The sequence below is a fragment of the Streptopelia decaocto genome, assembly GCF_964273445.1.
Source record: "Streptopelia decaocto genome assembly, chromosome: 4".
NCBI classification, from domain to species: Eukaryota; Metazoa; Chordata; class Aves; order Columbiformes; family Columbidae; genus Streptopelia; species Streptopelia decaocto.
The window spans coordinates 78,257,615-78,275,136 of NC_138658.1; the positions used below are offsets into that span (position 1 = coordinate 78,257,615).

Genomic DNA, 17,522 nt, shown 5'->3' on the forward strand with positions numbered 1-17,522 from the left:
GGAGACCGGCGGCACCGGAGGCACCGGCGACAGCGGCGACAGCCGTGACACCGGCGACAGCGGCGACAGCCGTGACACCGGCCGACACCAGTGACAGCCGTGATACCAGCGACAGCCGTGACACCGGCGACACCAGTGACAGCCGAGACACCGGCGACACTGTTCGCCTCCCGCAGCCCGGACTCCTGGTACGGCCAGCACGCAGCTCTCACGGCAGCGGCACCAACACACCCCAGTAGGAACCACCAGTACACAGTGACATCAGAGTGCGCCAGTACCAGTGACACCAGTAACACCACCAACCTCCAGCACTGCCCCCTGTCCCCAGCACTGTCCCCTGTCCCCAGCACTGCCCCCTGTCCCCAGCACTGCCCTGTGCCTGGGAGGGTGACAGGGTGGGCACAGGCTCTGGGCAAAGGGCCACAGTGAGTAGGGGGGCTCACAGAGGGCTGGTGGCCTTAATAGGCTGTTGGCCACAGTAGGGGGGTCTGGGGCTGTCCCCGAACCCCCCCTGCCCATGTCGGTGGGCAGGGGAGTCCTGGGGACACCCTCAGAGCCGTGGGGACATCCCCAGCCCCAAGGCCCCGTTTTCCAGCTGCTGCGAATATTTTCCCTCTCTGGGGCTTTGGGGTTTGGAGGCCGTGGTGACCAAATAAGGGAACGGGCCGAGCACAGCTCTGCTGGGACAGCTGGCGTCTGATGGGGACGGGGACAGAGGGCAGGACCCCCCCCGCCAGTCCGAGCAACCTGCACCCCGGTGGCACAGCTGTGTGTCACCCCCTGCCCGCAGCCCTGTGTGACAGTCCCCTAGGACCTGCACAGCACCCACGGCCCAGCGGGACCCCGGGACCTGCTCCCCCATCTCGGTGTGGGAGCCTGTGCTGACTGGGGCCCTCTGCTGCACCCATATCCTGCTGTGGGACCCACGTCCTGGTGCTGGGTCCCACAGGACAGCACCCATGTCCCATCGTGGGACCCCAAGACCTGCCTCCTCATCCCAGCGCAGGACCCTGCACAGCACTCGCATTCCACCGTGGGATCTTGTGCACGGCACCCAGGGCCATGTGGAGCCCTGCGACCGGCACCCACAGCCCAGTAGGACCCTGCACAGCACCCACGTCCCAGTGTGGGACCCTGACCCCGCACCCGTGTCCCGGCGGGATCCTGCGACCGGAACCCAGGTTCCAGAGCGGGTCCCGGCCCGGCCCGGTGCCGGCCGGCCCGGTTGCTCCCGGGCAGCGGCCCTGGCAGCGTCTCGCGTTCCCCGCCCCGCCCGGCTGGCGCCGCCGCCCCCGCCCCGCCCGGTGCCGCCCGGTCCCGCCCGTGGGCGGTGGGGCGGGGGCGGGGCGGGGGCAGGAGCCACGGGGCTGCGGGGCGGCGGGCGAGGGATGGCGGCCCCGGGGCTGGAGCGGCACCGGCTGGCGCTGCTGGCGGCCAAGGAGGACGTGAGCAACCCCCGGGCCGGGACCAACTGGTGAGCTGAGGCCGGGAACGGCAGAGGGAACGGGCACCGGGAGCGAACACCGGGAACGGGCACCGGGCGGGCACTGGGAACGGGGACCAGGCACCGGGAACGGGACCAGGCACCGACAGTGCCGGGGCGGGCGGCGGCGGGCGGTCCGAGCCACACCGAGCGGCGGCACCGGGACGGGAGGGTCCGGGGCGCACCGGGGATCCGGCTGGGACGCGGGGTGCCGGGCCCGGGGGCTGTTCCGGCGGTGCCGGGACGGGCCCGCGGTCCCAGGACTGAGCCCCGCCCGCCGCTGCACCCGCCGAGCGGCGCTGGGAACCGGGCGCCCGGTCCCGGCCCGCCCCGCCCCGCCCGGTCCCGCCGCCGCCGGGCTGGGAGCGGCGCCGCCGCCCGGGGAACGGGGCACGGCCGGGGGCTGATCCGGGCTGGGGGAGCAGCCGAGCCCCGCGCCGGCTCCTGCTGCCGATCCCGGGCTGGGGAAGGGGCCGGGGGTAGCCCGGGGCGGTCAGGGTGCCCTGCCCGGCTGTGCCCCCTCCTGCCCCGGGCCGCGCCGGGGGGAGAGGCGGCGTCCTGCCCGGGGCAGGGAGAGGGAGGGGCCGGGGGTCCCGGGCCGGTGCCGCGGGGCTGGAGCCGCTTCCTCCCGTCACCCCGCGTCCCGGCCGGGGTGGCCTCACCCCGCTGGGCTGACATCACCGGCACGGCCCGGGATGGGGGACAGCGGCACCGGGGCGGCGCGGGCCCCGCAGCCGCCCCTTGCCCTGCAGCCCGGCAGTGGCGCTCTGGGCTCGGCACCGGGGCCACTGGGGCCACCGGCCACCCGGGCACTGCCCTCTGCCCCGGCCACTGTCCGGGCCAGCGCGCCGTGGTGCCGGAGCTTGGCTGGCCCCACGCCAGCGCCCGGCCCTGCCGCTGCCAGGCCTGCGCGCAGCCAGCGTGCCCTGCCATGTCCTGCCATGTCCTGCCATGCCCAGCCACGGCCTGCCACACCACGCCACGCCATGCCCTGCTGTGCCACGCCGTGCTGTGCCCTGCTGTGCTATGCCTGCCGTGCCATGCCCTGCAGTGCCATGCCATGCCGTGCTGTTCCATGCCATGCCGTGCTGTTCCATGCCGTGCCATGCCGCTCCATGCCGTGCCATGCCACGCTCCACGCGAGCTCCCAGAGCTGTGCCGCGTCCCGGCCGGCGCGCAGCGCGGCGCAGCACAGCGTGCTGCCACATGTGCGTGTAATCGGAGCCATGAGGAGACAAAGAGGCGGCAGAGCCGACGGGAAGTGCCCAGCCAGGGCCTCCGCCAGCAAGGGGTCCCCAGTCCCGGAGCCCCAGCCCTGGGCAGGGGGTCCTGGCACAGCAGGGGTACTGGGGCTGCTCCCCCCGGTCCAGGCAGGTGGGGGGAGGATGGGGCTGGCGGGCCGGGGTCTGCCCGCCCGGTGGGGAGGGGTCCCGGATGCCCTGTGAGGTGCCAGCCGGGTGCTGGGTGCCACCAGCATCGCCCTGAGGGGCTGGGGAGGGGACAGCCCAGGGGGCTGGGGGGGAAGGGGGGGCTGTGCCGCTGCGACGCTTCCCGCGGCCCCATTGTCCCCGGGGCGGATGCTGCCGGCGGCACTTCCATGAATTCAGCGCGGGCAGACGGCACAGGGGGGCTCCGGGGGTGCCCTGGCCTGGCATGTCCCAGCTGCCTTCTCCTGTCCCCCCGGGTCCCCTAGGGCAGCTCCCGCCCCCCCACAGAGCCGCTGCCCTGGGGGGACACAGCGGCCGGTGCTGCCCGGAGCGGGACAGTGGCCTCGGCCAGGGCCGTCTGGGTGGCCAAAGCACCTGCCGCAGGTGACCTTGCCGGGACCGGGGCAGCTGCCTGTGCGGCTCCGCTGCCCCCGGACCCTGACCCCCCCTCTTCCCCCCAGGGCCGTCTTTGCCTATGAGAAGCACCATGATCTCAAGCTCCTGGACTCTGGAGGTAACGGGGAGCGGTGCCACTGACCCCCCCGGGACAGCTGGGGGTTACCGAGGGGTCCCACCATTCTCACCCCCCCGACCAACCCCTCCCTGTAGCCGGGGGTCCAGATGAGCTTGCCGAAAAGTTCTCCAGCACCAGCATCATGTACGGGCTGTGCCGCATCCAAGACCCCGGCACTGGCGCTCACCGCATCGTCCTCATCAACTGGGTGAGTGCAGGGCTTGGCGGGGGCTCTCTGAGCATCCTGCCCCCCCACCCGGCATCCCGGGGGACAGGGCCGCGTCACGGGGTCCCAGCCTGAGCCGTGCGTGTTGGCGGCAGGTCGGTGAGAAGGCACCAGAGTCCCAACGAGAGGCGTGTGCCGGGCACCTGCCCGCCATCCGCGCCTTCTTCAGGGTGAGTTCCTGGGGGCACAGGACCCTTTTGGGGGCTGAGGGTGGGGAGTAGGTCCCACACCCCCCGCTGTGTCCCCCCCACCCCGGCCAGCCCGACCTTTGCTTGCTGCGCCGGGTGCATTCCTGGCTCTGCTGACTCAGACGCCGCCGTTCCCAGTTCCCAGCCTTGGCCGACGATCCGGGGCTGTGGTTGGGCTCCCCGCCCCCCCGGCCGGATCCTGTCTTCCCTCGGTGGGATCCTGCCCCCCACCCTGCTCCCATGTCCTGGCCCCTGAAGACCCAGCTGGGTCCTGGATCTGGATCTGGCTCCACATCTGGATCTGCCCCCCACAGCTGGATCCAGCACCACATCTGGAGCCAGAAAGCACGAGGGAATGGTGCCAGGACTCCCCGGGGAGGCAGCACATCCGTCCCGGGGTGGGGGGGAGCATGGGGGGGCCACGGGTGCTGGGGGGATGACGCCGTCCCGTCTTGGTGGCAGGAGGCCAGCGTGGTGCTGAGCGCCCGCCGCGCCGCAGAGGTGACGCAGGAGGGGCTGAGCCGGGCGCTGGCACACATGGCCCCCGCCGCCCCCGCCAGGAGGGGACCCCCCCCGGACGCCCAGGAGCTGGTGGTGAGTGGGGGGTCCTGGGCGAGGATGTGCCCGCACGGACGGGGACTGGCTGGAAGGGCACCCGGTGGGCAATGGGGCTCTCACCCACCCTTCCCGGTGCCCTCCCGGGGCTCCCTGGCTGGGGGGCTCCTGCCCTGAGCCCCCAGCTCGGTCCCCGCAGGGCACCAACTACCGCAAGACCAACCCGGCGCTGGAGATCCGCCGCACCAAGCGCGACTCCTTCTGGGCGCAGGCTGAGGTGAGGGGCGGGGGGCACGGGCGATGGGTGCGTCCCCAGCCACCCCGGCATCCCCGGGACCGGGGTCACGGCTGCTGGTTCTGGCCATGGCGGCGCCAAGGGCTGAGCCTGGTGCGGAGCCGAGTGCGATGCTGGTGCTGGAGGGGGTCCCAGCGGGGGTCTCGGTGCTGAGCGCGGTGCCGGCGGGGTCTCAGTGGGGGTCCCACTGCTGAGCGCGGTGCCGGTGGGGTCTCGGCGGGGTCCCGGTGCTGAGCGCGATGCCGGTGCGGTGCCGGTGCTGAGCGCTCGGGCGCAGCTGGAGGAGCAGCAGCGCAAGGCGGAGGAGCGGCGGCGGGCGCAGGACGAGCGGCGGCGCTGGGAGCGGCAGCGCATGGAGGAGGAGCGGCGCGGGGCGGCCGAGCGGGAGCTGCGCTGCCGGGAGAAGGAGCGGCTGATCGAGGAGCAGCGGTGAGCGGCACCGGCCCCATCCCCGCGGCGGGACCCCCGCGCCTGCGCTTCCCCATCCCCGCGGCGCTGTCCCGTGTGGCTCCACGCACGGAGACCCCAGCAGGGTCCTGTGCCCCGCGGTTGCTTCCCCTGTGCCTGGTGTCCTTGCGTCCCCCGCACCTCCCATACCCCGCTGTGTCACACATGCCCCGCGCCCCCTCTGCTCCCTGTGTCCCCCTATGTCCCCCATACCTCTCATGCCCCCCAATCTCCCCCACACCCCCAATGCCCCCCATGCGCCCCATGCCCCCCCCGACACTCTTGTCCCGGCAGGAAGGAGCAGGCGCGGCTGGAGGCGGAGGAGCGGAGGAAGGAGAAGGCGCGATGGGTGAGCGGACGGCCGGGGGGTCCGGGGGTGCTGGGGACCCGCGGCCGCTCAGCCCCGCGTGTCCCGCAGGAGCAGCAGCAGCGGGAGCACGAGGAGGCCACGCGGGACCGCGGCCGGCACAGCGAGTCCAGCGAGAAGGCGGCGGTGAGTGCCGGGCGAGCGGCCGGTGCTGCCGCGGGCGGCTCTGGCTGTGCCGCGGTGCCATGTGGCGGCGCGGCTGCGCCACGGGCGGTGCGGTGCCGTGCGGCAGTGCCACGGTGCCGTGTCCCCTGACGGCGCCCGGTGCTGCAGGAGGCGGCCGTCCTGGTGTCGCAGCGCTCGCAGAACCCCCGGGATTTCTTTCGGCAGCGGGAGCGCTCGGGATCCACCTCCGGCCCCCCTCTGCCCGGGCCCGCCCTGGGCGCCAGGCCCGGTAGGTGCCCCCGGGGCGGTGACGGTGCCCGGTGCGGGCGCGGGGTGCGGGGCGGGCCGGCCGCTGACCCCCCTGTGCCGCAGGTGCCCGGCGGCCGTTCCTGCGGTACCAGCGCAGCCTGACCGAGTCGGCGTTCATCTTCCGCCGGCCCGAGCCCCCGCCCGGACCCCTCCAGCCCGGAGCCTTCAGGGCTGCGCCCCCCGCCAGCCCCCACCGACCCCCGCCCGCCACCCCCCCCAGCCCCACGGGGACGGGGACCCCTCCCTGTGCCCCCACCGGGACTCCCCCCAGCCCCATGGGGACAGGGTCCGCTCCCTGTGCCCCCACCGGGACTCCCCCCAGCCCCATGGGGACAGGGTCCGCTCCCTGTGCCCCCACCGGGACCCCCCCCAGCCCCATGGGGACAGGGTCCGCTCCCTGTGCCACCTTGGGGAGCCCCCCCAGCCCTGCCAGGGCAGAGCCCCCCCCCGCCACTGGCCCCACAGGGACAAGCCCCCCTCCTTGTGCCACCCTGGGGACCCCCCCCGGCCCTGCGGCCACAGAGGCCCCACTTCTGGCCAGCCCCATAGGGACAGGGCCCCCCAGCCCAGTGGGGACAGGGACAGGGTCCCCCCCCATGCCTGGGCCAGGGCCCTTGACCCCCACCAGTCCCCCCAGGACTGGGTGCCCCCCCAGCCCCCCCGGATTGGGGTCCCCTGACAGCACTTGTGGGGCAGTGGCTGTGCCCCTCCCCAGGCCCCCCTGGCAGCCCCTCCCGGACACGGAGGAGCCCGAGACTCTGCCACCCCCCAGCCCCCCTGACACCCCCCAGGCTGGGGATGGGCCCCCCCTGGACACCTTCCCCCTGCCCAGCCCCCCAGCGTGGGTGTCTCCAGGGCTGGGCCAGGGGGTCCTGAGCCCCCGGGGGGGGTCTCCTGTACCCCCCGCTGGGACCCCCCTGCGCAGCCACAGCCCCCCCAGCCTGCTGCAGGATCGGGCCCAAGGATCGCAGCCAGGTGGGTGGCCAGGACCCCCCTGTGGGGCTGGGGGGGGTCCCACACCCTGGACCCCCCACCCAGGCCCCGGGGCTGCCAGGGGGCTCAGCCTCCCCTCTCCCCGTAGGGCCTGCGGGGCAGGAGCCCCCCCGGGACAACCCGGGGCACAATGGCATCGGGGGCCATGAGCATGGGGGGTGGCCGGTCCCCTGGGAGCAGGACCTCCCCCCGGGACAGGTACGGCACCAACCACGGCAGCTGGGGGGAGGATGGTTTTGGGACTGGGGGCCATGGCTGGGGGGGCTGGTTCTGGAGGTCAGGATGGGGCTGGAGGGGACAGGACAGGGATGGGGGCTGCAGGGGGGACACAGGGCAGGAGACAAGGCTGGGGACAGGACAGGGCTAGGGGGTCACCTGGGGGGGGGACAGGCACAGCTGGGGGTCGTGGGGACCCCTCAGCCCCCCCCCCCCCATCTTGCAGGGGGACGAGCTCAGTGACAGCATCTTCCTGCCACAGCCCCTGCACAAAGCCAAGCCAGGTACCCCCAAACCCACCCCTGTACCCCCTGCACCCCCCACCCCTGTACTCCCCAAACTCCCCCTATCCCTGCACCCCCAATCCCCCCCGGACCCCCATGCTCACCCCCCTCTCTTCAGGCTTCGCGCTGCTGCTGGACCGGGACGCGCCCCCCCCGCAGCGCCCCGGGGGCCGCAGCCCCCCCGCCGAGGACGAGGACCTGTCCCCACACGCTGTGTAGCCGGGGGCACAGCCCCTCGCAGGGACACCCAAAGGCACCACGGCCACCGTCCCCAGCCACGTCCCCCTCCCCACACAGCGCAGCCCCCGCACAGCCCCACACGCACCCACAAGAGCAGCTTTGGGAGCCGCAGCCCCCGGGGGTGGCGCAGGGCGGGGGTGCAGAGCACACCCCAGGGCGGCCAGAGGGCCCCCCCGCCTCCCCAGTCACACACAGCGGCTGTTAAATAAACTTTAATGCATATTAATAAGGTGGCAGCTCTGGTCCCCGGGGGGCCGGGCTGGTCCCTGCCGGGGGCGCTGCCCCCCGGGAAGGGCGGGGGGGGCAGCAGCGGGGTCGGGGCGGCGGCCCCCCCGGTTAGAGGTGAGGAAAGCAGAGCTGGGGCCCTGTGCACCCCGGGTTAGACCCGCACCCACCCAGCGGGGTTTGCCCTGAGCACCCACCCGGGGTTCCCCAGCACTCCCAGCCATGAGGGGTGTCACCCCCAGCCCCCCCTTGGCAGGGTCAGCCCTGAGCCCACCCTGCCCCGCCCCGGCCGGCAGACATTCCAGTTTCTCCCCAAGAACAGATGCTGGAGCCCCCGGCCCCCCAGGACTCCCTGCGGTGTCACCGGGGCTGCAGGGGGGTCCCCCCAACCACGAGGGTCCTGAGGCTCAGACCTGGGACTGGAGGGGCCGGGGGGGCGCGGGGGGGTCGTGCTCGCTGGCCGGGCTGGCGCTGCCGCTGCTGGAGCCGGAGCCGGGGGGCGAGGGGCGTGGGGGGGGCGCCCGCCGGGACCCCCGGCCCTTCAGGCTGCTGAGCTTGGCGTCCAGGGACAGGGTGCGGGGGCGGCCCCAGGGCCGGCGGGGGGGGCTGGGGCTGCGCGCCCGGCACGAGGCGGGGGCGCCGGGAGGGGGCTCCTCAAAGAGGGACAGCCAGGGGGGCGCCCCGGACGCCTGGGTCCCCGCCCGCCGCGTCAGGATGTCCGTCACCGCCTCGATGTCATCGGCCGGATCAATAGCTGGGGGGGGAACAGGGGGGTCAGCCGGCCCCCCCAGACCCACAACCCGCTCCTGTGGGGATGGGACCTGCCAGCCGCCAGGACGGGGTGTCCCCATGGCCAGGACGGGGTGTCCCCATGGCCAAGACGGGGTGTCCCCGCAGCCAGGATGGGGTGTCCCCATGGCCAGGATGGGGTGTCCCTGCGGCCAAGACGGGGTGTCCCCATGGCCAGCATGGGATGTCCCCATGGCCAGGATGGGGTGTCCACATGGCCAAGACGGGGTGTCCCCGCAGCCAGGACGGGGTGTCCCCATGGCCAAGACGGGGTGTCCCCATGGCCAGGATGGGGTGTCCCTGCGGCCAGGACGGGGTGTCCCCATGGCCAGGACGGGGTGTCCCTGCGGCCAGGATGGGGTGTCCCCATGGCGAGGACATGGCCTGGGGCAGGGGGGGACAGAACATGCTCATGGCTGGGACATGCACTGGACCAGAGAACCGGCTGTGTCCCGTGGCTGCACAGCCACACGTGCCCGGCAGCCAGGCAAGCGCCAGAGCCAGGACTGCCAGGACGTGCCGCGCAGCCGGGATGTGCCGGAACGTCCCATGTCCCGGCCATTCCCACGCTGTCCCGCGGTGCCTGGGCTGCGGCACGTGGGGGTGACCCCGCCGGCCCCCCGCCCGTCACCTGTCGCTGTAATAGGAGGAGAGCAGAGCGCGGATCTCCGCCGAGACGGCGTTATCCTGCAGCAGGAGCCCTTCACAGGCCGAGGGCGGCACGGCCGGGCCAGGCAGGGCTGGAGCCACCGCATGCGGGATGGAGAGACGGGACAGAGAGACGGGACGGAGAGACGGGACGGAGAGACGGGACGGAGAGACGGGACAGAGAGACGGGACAGAGAGACGGGACAGAGAGACGGGACAGAGAGACGGGACGGGACGGAGAGACGGGACGGAGAGACGGGACGGGACGGAGAGACGGGACGGAGAGACGGGACGGGACGGAGAGACGGGACGGAGAGACGGGACGGAGAGACGGGATGAGACAGAGAGACAGAACGGAGAGACAGGGACAGAGAGACAGGGGACAGAGAAAGGCAGGAAGGGACAGGAAGGCAGGAAGGGGCAGACAGAGAGATGGGGGGGCAGAGAGGGGAAGGGGCAGCGGAGAGAACAGCGGCATTAGGGCGGTGCCGGGAGGAGCCGGCGGCAGGTTAGCGGAGAGCAGAGAGGACAGCGGCGCAACCCGGCCCTGCTCACCCATCTCGTGGTACAGCGAGCCCTGCCGGGGCAGCACCGCGGGCGGCCGGCGCGGCGGCGGCACCTCCATGCGCATCAGCTCCTCGCAGCACTGCTTCCACTGGCCTGGGGACACGGGGTCAGTGCCACTGGGGGCCGCGGGAGGGGCTGCCAGGCTGGGGTCCCACCGGGACACGAGTCACGCTGGGATGAGGCGTCCCGCCGTGACGGGGGCGCTTCAGCATGGGGCACTGCTGGGACTGGGGTCCCACCAGGATGGGGTCCCACAGGGATGGGGTCCCGCTGCGATGGGATCCTGCAGGGATGGGGGTCCCGCAGGGATGGGGTCCCGCTGCGATGGGATCATGCAGGGATGGGGTCCCGCTGCGATGGGATCCTGCAGGGATGGGGTCCCGCTGCGATGGGATCCTGCAGGGATGGGGGTCCCGCAGGGATGGGGTCCCGCTGCGATGGGATCATGCAGGGATGGGGTCCCGCTGCGATGGGATCCTGCAGGGATGGGGGTCCCCGCGCCGCCCCCCACACTCACTCATGTCGTAGAAGTGCTGCCAAAAGGCCTCCAGCCAGCGCTGCGCCTCGGCCTGGCTCTCGGCCACCAGCGTGTGTGTCACCTCCTCGCCGCCGTAGCGGTTGGTGACGGCCACGCCGTGGGGCTGCCCGCGGCCCTCGCGCTCCGTCGCGCGGATGCGGGTCTCCTGCGGGGGCAGCGGCCCTGAGCCCCCACAGCCCCGAGCCCCCGCAGCCCCGCAGCCCCGTCCCGCCGTACCTTGTTGACGGCGATGGTGAGCGCCGGCTCCGTGCCGCCCTCGGCCTGGCCGGGCTCGCGGTAGCAGAGCAGCCCGGTGCCGCGCAGGACGCAGAACAGGCGGGTCCCGCTCGGCGCCTCGGCCCCCGGCTGCTGCCCGCGGAGCCGGCACCGTCAGCACGGCCAGCACCGCGACACCGCGCCCGCCCCGGCCACCCGCTGCCCTGCCAGGACCCCCCGCCCACACAGTGTGGGGGACAGGGGCAGCCCCCTCCCCAGCACAGGGATCCCCCTGTTCCCAGCACAGCCCAGAGCCCATCAGTGGGGGCTGCTGACACGCAGCGCGCTTGAGCCACCACCCGCCACTGTCCCTGTCCCCATCCTCGTCCCTGTCCCCATCTCTGCCTCCATCCCAATCCTTGTTCCCATCCCTGTCCCAATCCCCATCCCATCTCCCTGCTGTCCCCATCTTCATCTCTGTCCCCATCCTCGTCCACATCCTCATCTCTGCCCCCATCCCCATCCCAGTCCCTGTCCCATCTCCCTGCTGTCCCATGTTTGTCCCTGTCCCATGCTCATCCTCTCGCCGTCCCCGCTCACCTGCAGCAGCAGGAAGCCGCTGGTCACCGGGGCGGCCATGCAGCGCGGCTGCGCCACCAGGCGACAGCACATGCTGCCGTAGAGGGGCAGCCAGAAGGAGCTCTCCTCTGGGGGGGACGCTTGCCTGGGGTGCCGGGGCACGGACCCCCCCCACCTGCCGGGACCCCACACCCATCCCACCCCCAGAGCAGCCGGGACCCCACACCCATCGCACCCCCAGAGCAGCCAGGACCCCAGTCCTGTCTCTCCCCCACTGCACCAGCTCCCCCAGACTCATCAGCCCCCCACAGCAGCTAGGACCCCAGCCCTCTCACCCGTCACCCTCTGACCGCCCCAGACCACTCACCCATCACCCCCTGATCCCCCCCAAACCCCTCACTCGTCACCCCCGACCCCCCCGGACCACTCACCCATCACCCCCTGACCCCCCAGCCCCACCAGCACCCCCAGCCCCATCTCCCCCCAGAGCAGTGGGGATCCAGCCCCATCCGTGCTCTGTGCCACTGGGTCCCCTGAACCCTCTACCCCCCAAAACAGCCAGGACCGCAGACCCCTGCCTACACGCAGCCCCAGCCATCCCGTGCCATGCCACCCTGTGCTGTGCCATGCCGTGCCGTGCCATGCCACCCTGTGCTGTGCCATGCCATGCCGTGCTGTGCCACACGGTGCCGTGCCACACTCACCGTTGCTGGCGATGGTGAGGTCGTGGGTGCGGAACCCATCCTGCACCTCAGCCAGGGTCAGCACGGCGTGCGCCAGCAGGTGGAACCGGGGGCCCCTGCGGACAGCGTGTGAGCGGAGGGGCCGGGGGACACAGGGGACACAGGGGACACGGGGGGCACGAGGGGCACGGGGGACATGGGGGACACGGGGACATGGGGGCACAGGGACATGGGGGACACGGAGACACAGGGGCATGGCGACACGGGGACACAGGGCCACGGGGCCACGGGGGCGGCACTCACGGCACGCTGGGCGCGGGCAGCAGCAGCGGCGCGGAGCCGCCGTTCCCGGGGGGGCTGCCGGGCGCCCCGTCCATGGCCGCGCGCACGCGGCGGCCCGACGAGCGGCCGAGCGAGGTGCTGAGGCGCGTGGCCAGCTTCCGGGGGGCGCTGCCCTGCGCCGGCCCCCCCGCCAGCGCCGCGCTGTACAGCTCCACCTTCAGCTCGAAGTCCGGCCCGGCCTCCGCGCTGGGGGCACACACACACCCCCCGTCACCCAGCGGGACCCCCGGCACACCGCGCAGCCCGCCGGGGGCGGGGGACGGCGGGGGTCCCAAGGGAGGGAGCAGAGGTCCCCTGGGGGTGCAGGGGAGGGCACGGGTCCCCCCAGCAGAGCGCAGGGGACTCCCCGGGGGAGGAGGGGTCCCAATGAGCGGTGGCAGGGGGGTGCAGGGGTCCCCTGGGGGAGCACGGGAGGGCAGGGGTCCCCTGGGGGGCATAGGAGGGCGGGGGTCCCTGGGGGGTACAGGAGTCCCCGGGGGGCACAGGAGGGCAGGGGTCCCGTGGGGGCTGTTGGGGTCCCCTGGGGGCACAGGAGGGCAGGGGCCCCCTGGGGGACACAGGAGGGCAGGGGTCCATGGGGGCTGCAGCGGTCCCCTGGGGGCATAGGAGGGCAGGGGTCCATGGGGGGTGCAGGGGTCCCCTGGGGGGTACAGGGGTCCCTGGGGGGCACAGGAGGGCAGGGGTCCATGGGGGGTGCAGGGGTCCCCTGGGGGCATAGGAGGGCAGGGGTCCCGTGGGGGGTACAGGGGTCCCCTGGGGGCGCAGGAGGGCAGGGGTCCATGGGGCGTACAGGGGTCCATGGGGGGTACAGGGGTCCCTGGGGGGCACAGGAGGGCAGGGGTCCATGGAGGGTACAGGGGTCCACGGGGGGTGCAGGCCCCCCTGGGGGCACAGGGTCCCGGTGCCCGCTCACAAGAGGAAGGCTCCCTCGAAGCAGATGTCGGTGAGGGTCCGGTCCACCAGCACCATGGGGGTGTCGTGGATCTCGGCGCCCAGCTGCAGCAGGCAGAACACGGCGCAGCGGTGCAGCTCTGCGGGGCGGGGGCGTCAGCGCGGGCGGGGGGGCTGCGCACCCCCCTGCGCCCCCACTCACCTCCCTTGTTCCTGAAGTACTCCGTGTCCTTCCACATCAGCGGGATGCGCAGGTCTGGGGGCAGGCGGGCAGTGAGGGGACTGAGCCCCCCGGGACAGCCCCGTGGGGACACCCGAGGGCCCCGTGCCGGCCGCCTGCACCCAGGACCCCCCATGGGAGGGTGCACGGGGGCGGGGACTGGGGGCACCCACTCTACCCGGGGGGCACAGCAGGACCCCCCACCATGGGAAGGTGCAGAGATGGGGGTGCTGGGTGTATATGGGGGTGTCAGGAGGGGCATGACAGCACCCCCCACCATGGGATCGTGCACAACAGGGGTGCAGGGTGCACAGGGGGATGCACAGGAGGGTGCAGAACGGGGGTGCAGGGTGCATGGCAGGACTCCCCAGTATTGGAGGGTGCACAGAGGGGTGCTGGAGGGGGCAGGCCCCCCAGTATGGGAGGGTATACAATGGGGATGCTGGGTGCACACGGGGTGCAGAACGGGGTGCAGGGTGCGCCCTGAGGTGCATGCGGGGCTGCGCAGGACGTGGGGGCGCACACAGGCCCCCGTACCTGAGAGGCAGACGGTGCCCCGGCAGGGCAGGCGCTCGTCCCCGGGCGCGGTGTCCGAGGGGCTGCGGGGACACATTTGTCATCTTGTGCTGTGTTGTGCCGTTGTGCTGTGTTGCTGTGCTGTGTTGTTGTGTTACTGTTGTGCTGCTGTTGTGCTGCTGTTGTACTGTGTTGTGTTTTGTTGTGGTGCTGTGCTGTTGTGTTGCTGTTGTGCTGTTGTGTTGCTGTTGTGCTGTGCTGTTTTGTTGTGGTGCTGTGCTGTTGTGTTGTGCTGAGCTGTGTTGCTGTTGTACTGTGCTGTGCTGTGTTGTGCTGTTGTGTTGTTGTGCTGCTGTGTTGTGTTGTGCCGTGTGAAGTCCCGCCCCCCGCCGTTCCCGCGCCCCCCGCCCGTTCCCGCGCTCACCGCCGCGCCGCGCGCCGCAGCAGTTGCGCCTCCTTGCGGCGCTGCAGCTCCGCCATGTAGGCCAGCGCGCGCGCCGAGCACAGCAGCAGCGACTGCGCGGCCCCCAGCGCCTGCTCGCGCCGGCTGCACGCGGCCAGCAGCTTGCACGCGCCGTCCCGCAGCCGCAGCTCGCGCTCCAGCTTCCGCTGCATCTCCGTGTCCTGCAGGGGGCGGCACACGGGGCACGGGGGGCACGGGGGCAGGGTGGTGGGACACACGTGACGCACCATGGGGCGTGGGGTGGGGGGCACGGTGATGAGGGCACGGGACGGGGGCAGAGAGTGGAGGGCACGGGGTGAGGGGGCACGAGATGGGCGCTCAGGGGTGGGGACACGGGTTTGGGGGACGGGGTGGGGGGCAGCCCCTGTGGCTGCCACTTCCCCCCCCGCCAGGGCCAGGGAGCAACACACACACCCCCCGCTCTGCACCCCGGGGGTCCCGGCCATGCACCCCCGGGGGGTCCCGGCCCCACACCCTGGCTCAGCACAGCTCGGGGCGCCCGGCCCAGGTCTGAGCGCGGGGGGGACACCAGCACCCCCCCAGCCCCATCCCCCCGCAGGGTCAGTCCCCGCGGCCGCCTCTGTGACCCCAAAGCAGCCTGTGCTGCGGCCAGGGGAACACGCCGTGACCCCCGGGGCCACCCAGCCGCCAGCTCCTGGGGGTCCCCACAGCTGCCCACCGGGGTCCCCTGTCCCACTGCCCCCCAACAGCCCCCAAACCTGCCCGGGGGGGAGCTGTGCACCCCATGGAGACAGCGAGCACCCCCCAGATGCGCCATGCATCCCCCAGAGGTGCCACACACCCCACAAATATATAATGTGTCCCACGGGGCAAACATGCACCCCCCAGATGTGACATGCACCCCACGGATACTTCATGTACCCCACAGCAGAGCCATGTACCCCACAGGTGCACCAGGCACCCCACGGATATGCCACTCACCCCATGGATACATCATGTACCCCACAGATAAGCCATGCACCCCACAAATACATCATGTACCCCACGGGGGAGCCACATACCCCACAGATACACCATGTGCCACACAGGGGAATGACACACCCCACGGATACACCGGGCACCCCACAGATGTGCCATGCACCCCACAAATATATCATGTACCCCACGGATGTGCCACGGGACCCCAGACATGCCACGCACCCCACGGGGGAATGGTACACCCCACAGATACACCCTGCACCCCACAGCTGTGCCATGCACCCCACGGCCACATCAGGCACCACACAGGGGACCCACGTGCCCCACAGATGCACCATGTGCCCCACAGATTTACCACAGACCCCCCAGATATGCCACACGTCCCACTAATACTTAATGCGTCCCACGGGGCCACCATGCACCCCACAGATAAACCACACACCCCACAGATACACCATGTACCCCACGGCAGAGCCACGTACCCCACAGATACATTATATACCCCACGGCAGAGCCACGTACCCCACAAATACACCACACACCCCTCGGATGTGCCATGCACCCCCCAGATGTGCCATGCACCCCCCGGATTCATAATGTGTCCCATGTGGCAATTGTGCACCCCACAGATAAACCACACAGCCCACAGATACGCAGCGTACCCCATGGGAGAGCCGCGTACCCCACAGACACAGCATGCACCCCACAGCCACAATGTGTATCCCCGAGGGAACGACACACCCCACAGATACACCACGCACCCCCCAGATGTGCCACGTGCCCCACGGCCACATCACGCACCCCACGGAACCCACGTTCCCCACAGATACACCACGCACCCCACGGATTTGCCACGCACCCCCCAGATGTGCCCCATGGCCCAGACACCCCTATGGGGCGGACACACCGACAGCCACACCCCCCGGGCCCCCCCCGGCCGGTACCGGCTGCTGCTCCATCCCGGTACCGGCTGCCGCCTGAGCCCCCCCCGGCCCCCCGCCCGTGAGCCGCAGTGACGTCACCGTGCTATAAATAACCCCCAGCAGCGGGCGGGGGGGCGGCAGCACCCGGGAACTCGCCCCCCGGAACCCGCCGGTGGGATGCGGGGATGCTCCCCGCAGGACGGGACGGGGGCGGCGCTCTCCGCCGGCCCGGGACCTCTGGGACCCCCGGCCCCCGGGCTCTCCAGGCTGCGGGGGGTCCCGGGGGGGTCCCCAGATTCCTACCTGGAGGCTAATGGCGATCTGGCGGATATAGAGCATGTTGAGATCTTCCAGGATCCGCAGCTTCTCCTGCATCTGCAGGCGCTGCCCCCTCCCCGCCACCTCCATCGGGACCACCGGGGCCCCCCCGCTCACTCCGGGGGGGCTGGGGGGGGTGGAGGGGGTGTCCCGCATCCACCCCGCGTCCCCCTCCGCGGACCCCGCGGCATCCAGCGCCGTCAGGAGCGGGGCTCGCTGCCCACCCCCCGCACGGCTGCGGAGAGAAAAGGGCCCTTTCATCGGCCCCCCCGGTATCGGCTGCCCGGCCCCCCCGATCGGGCACCGACCGCCCCCGGCCGCCGAACAACCGGACACTGTGCGGGAAAGGGCAGCGGGGGCGGCCGGGGAGGGGACAAGGGGTGCGGGGGACAAGAGGGGGTACAGGGAGGGGACAAGGGGTGCAGGGGACAGAAAAGGGGTCCTGGGGAGGGGGGACAAGGGACGGGGTGCAGGGGACAGGACGGGGGCTGCGGGGACAGGACGGGGGGGACAGGACGGGGTGCAGGGACAGGACGGGGGGTGCGGGGGACACGACGGGGGACACAGGACGAGGGGCACAGGACAGGACGGGGTGCAGGGACAGGACGGGGGGGACAGGACAGGGTGCAGGGACAGGACGCGGCTGCAAGGACAGAATGGGGGTGCAGGGACAGGGGTCCAGCAGCCCGGACGGGCGCAGGGGACGGGCTGGGTGGGGGGCCCGGGACAGGGGGTGCCGGGGACCGGGAGCCGTTCGGGAGCTGGGGGGGGGTGTCGGATCGGGGTGCGCGGAGCCGACCGAGTACCGGGATCGGGACGGGCGCGGGGACGGGGTTCCGGTACCGCCCCCCCTCACCCCCGTCGGCCCCGGTGCCGCCCGCCGCCCCCTACCGGCCCCGGTGGGCGCAGCAGCGCGAGCCAACCCCCCGGTACCTTCCGCCGCTCCCGCTCCGCCGCTCGGCGCACAGGAAGGCGGCGGCCGCCCGCCCCCGGCCCGCCCCCCGGCCGCTCCTCCGCCGGCTCCGCTTACAGAGGCC

General features: G+C 72.6%; 2 protein-coding genes across 7 annotated transcripts; one reads left to right on the forward strand and one right to left on the reverse strand.

Annotated features, from left to right (window-relative positions):
* Nucleotides 1–1,340: 1,340 nt before the first annotated feature.
* On the forward strand, nt 1,341–7,705 carry LOC309438923 (uncharacterized protein). 2 transcript variants are annotated; one of them, XM_082050927.1, is made up of 14 exons: nt 1,341–1,474; nt 3,372–3,424; nt 3,520–3,632; nt 3,746–3,820; nt 4,301–4,432; nt 4,593–4,670; nt 4,966–5,117; nt 5,430–5,484; nt 5,554–5,628; nt 5,776–5,896; nt 5,980–6,891; nt 6,998–7,107; nt 7,352–7,409; nt 7,528–7,705. In XM_082050927.1, exons 1-14 carry the CDS (start codon nt 1,389–1,391, stop codon nt 7,626–7,628), a joined length of 2,121 nt encoding a protein of 706 aa, XP_081907053.1. In that variant the 5' UTR covers nt 1,341–1,388; the 3' UTR covers nt 7,629–7,705. The 2 variants fall into 2 exon arrangements, with proteins under 2 accessions (XP_081907053.1, XP_081907054.1); XM_082050928.1 differs by having other exon boundaries at nt 7,352–7,398; nt 7,526–7,705.
* A 140-nt stretch (nt 7,706–7,845) lies between these two features.
* RTKN (rhotekin) lies at nt 7,846–17,490 on the reverse strand (the record flags this gene model as incomplete). 5 transcript variants are annotated; one of them, XM_082050933.1, is made up of 14 exons in its annotated part: nt 17,419–17,490; nt 16,471–16,720; nt 14,267–14,466; nt 13,864–13,925; nt 13,309–13,362; nt 13,129–13,246; nt 12,177–12,401; nt 11,895–11,989; nt 11,212–11,318; nt 10,633–10,764; nt 10,396–10,561; nt 9,867–9,971; nt 9,295–9,403; nt 8,504–8,628 (listed from the first exon to the last, which is right to left on the reverse strand). In XM_082050933.1, the coding sequence occupies exons 2-14, from the start codon at nt 16,639–16,641 to the stop codon at nt 8,622–8,624; spliced, it is 1,551 nt and encodes a 516-aa protein (XP_081907059.1). In that variant the 5' UTR covers nt 16,642–16,720; nt 17,419–17,490. The 5 variants fall into 5 exon arrangements, with proteins under 5 accessions (XP_081907057.1, XP_081907056.1, XP_081907058.1 ...); XM_082050931.1 differs by lacking the exon at nt 9,295–9,403 and having other exon boundaries at nt 7,846–8,628; nt 10,633–10,761; nt 17,419–17,488; XM_082050930.1 differs by lacking the exon at nt 9,295–9,403 and having other exon boundaries at nt 7,846–8,628; nt 17,419–17,488.
* Between the last annotated feature and the right edge of the window lie 32 nt (nt 17,491–17,522).